The following is a 7,121-nucleotide window of genomic DNA, read 5'->3' as shown; positions in this document are numbered from 1 at the left end:
TATAAATATTGCTATTATTTTTAGTTTTTAAAAATTTAAATACATTATAAAACCATAGAATTAAATTTTTCATGTTAAGTTTAGATTAGGTCATTAATACATCATCAGACTTATTTATAAGAAAAATAACCTTATAATTTATTAATTCTTTGCCCTATTAAACAAATACATTTTAAACTGAATTTGCCTCATTTTCTGGTATAAACGTTAACCAGTAAAATTTCTAATCTTGTTTATCAGAATAGATAACTTTGTAAGTCCTTCAATAAATTTTAAATTGTAATTTGTGTAAAATCCTGGACGTCGGAACAAACACCACTTTGTCTCTCCGACTCTCGAAATGCCATAAGTTACGTTATGAATATTTTATGGTTGAATCCGCATTAAAGTTTTAAATTGCCATTTTTCTTGTGTATGATACACACGTATTAAAACTTTAATGGGATGATAAGATGCAAAAAAATAATTTTTGTATAAATATTAAAATTTTCGTGTTTTACGGGGGTATGCGAGATGATTTATATTTTAAGGGAAGTTCCAGATTGATATTGATCACATAATAAATCTTCACGTTTCTTTATATTAAATTTTAACTACCCTTTTCTAGGATTATGAAAACATTTCTGCCTTAATGTCCCTTATAAATGTGCAGATAAAACTTATAGGTGAAGTAGGTAAGTTTATGAAAATTAACAGTGTACAGTTTACAAAATATTTAATATAATTTAGAATTGGTTGACTCTAAAACATATAGTATGTAGATGGCCTACAAATAGGACATCTAAGACCTACATACAGTATATAGAATCCTATATATATATATTTAGAAGACTATATACACACAGAAATGGATTTAGTTTTGTTTATGTACAGAACTGCCACATGTCAAATTGACCAGAAATTATGCACGAGGCTACCTTTTGTTAGTTAAAAGTTTTTTTTCCTAACCAGGCTCCAGTGAGTAAGCATGGAGTGTGCAGTCTTGAAGATTAGCCTTAACGTGTGATAATTTACAACTTTAATTAATTAAAATTTCTGTAGAGAATGGAGTGGTCATGTAGGTAACTTGTAAGTAGTAAGCATAGAGGCCGGCCCTATGAGAGAGAGGTGCAGCACGTCTCTCGTAGGGATTTTTCTACTTCAATCTCATTTGTGTTATTTATAAAAGCAGGGGTTCCCAAAATGGTCTTTCCACCGACAACTCGCCCTGCTTAGGTATTCTCTTGTGGCCCTGCTTCGGGATTTTGTCATTCAATAAATACCATGCCCTTTCACTCCTCCATTCATTTATTTGATGGATATCCCAAATGGAAAATCCACTCTCTCTAACCTTTGTTAATTAGGTTAAGGTTTGCTGGAAAGAGCAAGGGGCGCGACGTGATGCCTCTAACAATTCCGAAATGAATAACGTCGATTTAATCTAGTTAACGTGCTGGCAACAGAAAAGAGCGCTTTCCTCGCTAGTATTTTTAGAAATACACTTTAAAATATAAACAAAAATCGATCAACTTTTAGTCATTAATTCTGCCTTGTGAATTTTCATGCAAGTTATCACCGCTCCATGCCCCCTGATGTGTATAACAGGCCCCAAAGCTTGGTATGGTAGAGATGTCAGCGGCTTGTTTGGCCTGGGCCTGTCATCTACGGGCCTCAAAGGCGGACGGAGTGGGCCCCTCCGAACCCGCGAGAGGCCCTTACGTAAATTTATAGCGTACGTTTCATTAACGATGCTGAGAAATAGTTTAATTTTCCAGGCAAATTGCAAAAATGTCAATAACAGCGCTCAGGATATTTAATATCATAACAAAATGGGAAAATCAATAACGATAAATGCAAAATTCATGTGGGTTACGGAGTGGAACGCGATCGACCGGTTGCCTCGATCGAGTCGGAAACGACGGTAAATCCCGAACTTTGCCGTATAAACAAGCAATAAAAGCAGAAACGGCCACTTTTAAAACAAGGAAAGACGATATTGGCACGGACAATTCATTTCCGTTTACTTTCGTCGCCCTTTAATTAACGGCATTTAAAATTACATTCCATTCATCACAATCTCTCTCTTGTTCAATTTTAAAAATAGATTTATAATTATTGCAGTGACGCTAACGAGAAAGTAAAAGTTTGCAGCCCCTTTGTTTAAGGTCTTTTATCATCTTATACGTTGAAAATGATTTGTTTCACGCGGTGCTAACTTTGTATGTTATGAACTTTCGTATTACCTTATCGATTCGCTAGTGTTTATTTACTGTTAAACGCCGTATTCTTTTCTATTTTCTTCCCTCTATCAAGCATTTTCCCTATCGTTTGTACCCTTTGTCCTTTCCTTAGCCTTGTTACATTTTCTGTATTTTCGCCCCCCTTCTCTGTCAAGCATTTCTCTTATTGTTTGTGCCCTTTATCCTTTCTGTAAGCTTATTACATTTTCTCTGTCTTCATTTTTCTCTCCTTTACCTCTATGAAGCATTTCCCTTATTGTTTGTGCCCTTTGTCCTTTCTGTAAGCTTATTACATTTTCTCTGTCTTCATTTCCTCTCCTATACCTCTATGAAGCATTTCCCTTATTGTTTGTGCCCTTTGTCCTTTTCCTAAGTTTGTTATATTTTCTCTGTTTCCTTTTTTTTCTTCCTCCTCTCTCTACCAAGTATTTTTCTTATATTTTATGCCCATTGTCCTTTCCTTAAACGTGTTATATTTCGTTTTTCTCTTTCCCTCCTATGAAACATTTCCCTTATTGTTTGTGCCCTTTGTCCTTTCCTTAACCTTGTTACATTTTCTCTATTTTCATTTTCTCCATCTTTCAATACATTTTTATATTCTTAGGACTGTTCTATTATACGCGTTTGTGGCTCTACCAAATGGAATCTACTGAGAAATTTTTTCTTTACAATCAGAAAGTTTAAGAATTTCTGCACAAAACCCAATGCAGAAATTCGAAAACATTTTAAATATTTTTAAAAGCTAAAATGGCAAAAATGTATTTTCGGTTATTCGGTTCCCCTCTATGTAAGGAATTTTTATATAAATGATCAATTTATATACTCGGGAATAAGTATATTTTTAGAAAAATAATCAATACAAACTAGCGATTATGAAAATTGCTTAAATATTTCTTATTTTTGATTTATAAGTTCCATGCTTCAATATTTTCTACAAATTTAGTATCGGGAATGGGCAGTGAAACTGGAAGTATAGCCAAACCTCGTTACTGCGCCGTCGTTCGACTTCGAAACTGGCGCTAAAGCGAGGGACTTAAAACGATAAAGCAATGAGATCAACAGACGAGTTTGGAGTCTGAGAATCTGCATTTTAGTAATTCATAAGGCAGAATCACCTGTATGATGTTTAAAAGGAGTACTCGTTGGCGCTATATCGAAGTTTAACCGTATATTGTTGTAGTCAGTAATTAGAGGATTGCTAGATTTCTACACTGGATGAAGAATGGTAAATGCACCACTCCAACTCTCACTCAACCCCCCCAAAACAAATTGGTACGCTTATAGGCACCCAGGCTTGTACAGTACCTATTATCAAATATCAATCCGTAGCCTTCCCCGTGGTTTAGCATCATTTTAAATTCGAAATTTAACTAAAATTTTCAACTTTAAAGTGGCAGTAATCATAACAAATATGGATTTGTATTGAAATGGCGGTATAAAAAATTGTCGATCTTCCTCTAGTTGGGTCCGTGTTTACGGATTAGCTAGGACTCTAACGAAGGCCAAGAGTGGATTTAGGTGTTTTTTTGGGGGGTAAAGCCGGGTATCTCAGATACTAAGACGTTTCGTAAGGCATACTTCCTTCATGCACCCTCTTCTAATTCGCCTTTGGCCTTCGTTAGAGTTCCGAGTCCATCCCTAGTCAATAGTAGGCTGGACCGTGTCCAATAGTGGATCCAAACATTTCTGGATCCACTATTGACCAGCGTTTAGACTTGTGATGTCCCTAAGCTATAACACAGCAGGCCCTTTCTCTCCATTTCAGTGATACGTGTAAAAATGAGAGGCCTTAAGCTGTAGACTCGTAACGAGAGGGCCTAAACTGCAGCTTGTTTAGCTTACGCCCAAATGGGCCCTGAATCGAATCTAAGGATCGAATATATATCCAAAAAAGAGTTATAAAAATAGAGAAATGTGAGGCATTAATTTGAATTATGTCTCATTTTAAAAAAAATCTTCCCTTTAATTAGAATAAAAAATAAATCTTCGGAGACGAGGAAGAGGAGAAGGAACTACTCAATTCTTCTTCTTTAATGTCAAAAAGCGATGCAACAAGGGCTTCTAATTGGTACATGTTATTCGACATCAGTCAATAATTGGCTCGAGGTTTATGCCTTGATTCGATTGCTGTTTATCACGTCATAATAAATTATTAACTAATAACATAATAAGATAGTAATACTCAATTAACTACGCGCCGTTAATTGAACCGAATTATCTTCCCAATGCCATAATTAATCCATAAAAAACAATAAGTAAACCGCTCCGGTTATAAAAATCTCCGGCTGACGTCACATTCGGATGATGAAGACGATAAATCTTCATCTAGAATTTTTAAAATATTAAATATTCTTACTACAAATAGAGTTTTTTTTAATATCCAACGCAGTTTCAATTTAGGTCAGATTTTTTAAAAGGTTGAATGGCATTTTATGGTAGAAGTTAAGGTATTTGTTCCTTTATCCTCTTAAGAATCTTCCTCCTCCTCCATTCGGAAGTTTATTATAAAATCGATTCTGCAAACAGTAATAGATAAGAATGGATATTCCTGCGGATTTATTATGCTTATCGCGCAATTACACTCGCAGGTGAGGCTTTTTTCTCAGCCTTTTTACCTTAAAATGTCGATAAAGATTTTTTAAAAAACGGTAATTAAAATAAGTAATTACATTAATGTATCTAGAAAAGAATTATCTGGAAAAAAAATCTTGAAATTCTATAAAACCAGTCGATTCTTTGGATGCTTCAATGGTTCTTTACGGTCATTGAGAATCCAGCAACGAATTGCGTAACTTTCCCGGAAAAAATACTTAAAATTTCGCGTGACGCCATCTGTTGTGATATTTCGTAATAAAAACATTTTTATGCTATTAATTATTATAAAATGAAGCTTAATTTTGAGGGTAGAAACGAGTTTTACTTTTTAAAAAATTGCGAATGCTGATATCGAGTAAAATCATAAAGTCCTGCACCACTCGAGATACGACGCATGAACCCCCTCTATCTCCCCATCCATTTGATCTTTAACGACCAAAATCTAAGGGTATTAACCCCCAATACACAAGCCTCCCTGTCAAATTTAAGAAATTTTCGACAAAGGGTAGAGGAGTTATGGGTGAACAAAATCGTGATCCTCACACACTAACATCCATACATACAGAAACCCCCAAATTTCTTTTGCATTTATCGACATTTCAAGGCCCCCGAGTCCAAAAACGTTTTATAAGTAGTGCCAAAACTTAGCGCGCGTAGAAACGCGTGCATATTCGACCGGACAATCGTAAAACGCGCTTACATATATTAGCACGGTAAATTATATTTTCAGCGTGGAATTTACAAGAAAACTGCGTAAAAACTCCACGTTACGCTTTCGTAAATTTCGTTGGTGGAGTTCAGAAATCGGCACCACGCCGTTAGGATCTCAGAAAAATCGTTGTCTGTAACGGCGGGGTGCGAATTTCTAGTGTAAAGCATGGAGCAAACTTTCAAAAATTAAAAAAGTTCTATTACGTAATATGCGGGCTAAATCGGCCCACCAGTGGCCAAGCGGTCTTCGTATCCTGAACACTGGGAGTTCGCTCGGATGGGCTGGCCAAGTGGAGTTTTCCGGGTTTTCTTGACGTCTGTAAGCCTAAATAGGGGCTAGTTTCCCTTAATAAGACCTCCCGGAAGGCATCCCCCTAGGCAGATCGCCTAAGTGTTGCGTTACCATAACTTAACAAACAAACAAGCTGGCCAAATCTTTAAGAAAGCGCAGAAACGGGAGTTAGAACCCGTAACTCTTTAAACAAGGTTTAAACAAGCAGCGGCACTTTATCCTATGAGCAAAAAGGGCAATTGCCTGTTGGTGTGGCTCCAAACCGATCTTTCATAAGAAGAAAAACGTCTGAAATCGAACCCCCTAATTAAAATTTGCCTGGACCCCCACCAAGATATAAAGCTCCAGTAGATAGGTGGGCCCGCTGAGGCCCACCTTAATTAACGCGTTTTGGAGGATGGAGAGATCATTATTTGCCACGAGAACGGTGGCTAAGATGAGTTGGGAGGAAGCGAAGGCACCGTCCAATCTGGACCACGGTTTTTACGCTGCGCTGAAGTGCACTTTTGTCTTCTGTGCACAGTTTCTATCACAGATCAATACTGTAGAGAGGCGCTGCAGCTCTGCACGCGCACCACACAACGTTCAGTCGTAAGCTACATGTGAAGTATCGTTTCTTACGCCGCCGATCGTTGTAATAAATTCGAATCCTTCAGCCATTTTCGGCATGCGGTTTACAAACCACAGAGGTCTAAGCTACGTAAATATACACTTAGACCATGTACGTACGTAGTAGAGGACGTAGAACAATATCCGTCTGTATTAGGAAATTTATTTTCACTGGAATAGCTATAACTGTGTGCCTAGGGCTCTTCAGCCATGACAGAGGTGAGTTGAGTTACGTAAAAAAATTTTTAATGGCAAAAGTTTCGACGGAGTCGCTACTTACGTAATACTAGAAACAGGCTTCGTTTAACGTCTTGAAGACCGTTTACGGGTTCGAAATCAGGCTTGGAGCCCATTTACGGGTTCATAAGTCAGGCTTCGAGCCTATTTCTGGCTTCCAAGACAGGCTTAGTGCTTGTTTCTGGGTTTAAAATCAGGCATAGAGCCTATTTATGGAATCTAAATCAGACTTATAGCTTGTTTCTGGGTTCGAAATCAGGCTGTTTATGATGTAACACTTATCATTAATTATTTAAACGGAAAAGATAATCAAATAATTAAAACTTTACGGGCTCTCCTACCTATATATCTTTTACACGTTTTAATTACGGTAAAACACTGTCTCTCTAGAGAGTTTATTCATAATATGAAAGAAACTCCACCTTCGTCACCCAGACTATCAATAATTATAAAAATCG

The 7,121-nt window shown here is 36.8% G+C and overlaps 1 protein-coding gene and 1 long non-coding RNA gene across 2 annotated transcripts in view; one reads left to right on the top strand and one right to left on the bottom strand.

Moving 5' to 3' along the window:
• LOC136984992 (uncharacterized) overlaps positions 1-7,121 on the bottom strand; it is a 278,551-nt gene that overhangs the window by 9,390 nt on the left and 262,040 nt on the right. The window lies entirely within an intron of this gene.
• The window catches only part of LOC136984920 (sodium/potassium/calcium exchanger 4-like), a 33,174-nt gene continuing 32,422 nt past the window's right edge, over positions 6,370-7,121 (top strand). Inside the window, exon 1 of the mRNA XM_067282060.1 lies at positions 6,370-6,645. Within this exon, the coding sequence (XP_067138161.1) occupies positions 6,537-6,645 (109 nt within the window). The 5' untranslated portion in view covers positions 6,370-6,536. The remainder of the gene's footprint in view (positions 6,646-7,121) is intronic.

This window comes from Centruroides vittatus, unplaced genomic scaffold (assembly GCF_030686945.1).
Source record: "Centruroides vittatus isolate TY-2023 unplaced genomic scaffold, ASM3068694v2 contig_941, whole genome shotgun sequence".
Classification (NCBI taxonomy): domain Eukaryota; kingdom Metazoa; phylum Arthropoda; class Arachnida; order Scorpiones; family Buthidae; genus Centruroides; species Centruroides vittatus.
This window is presented reverse-complemented; position numbering and strand designations above follow the sequence as displayed.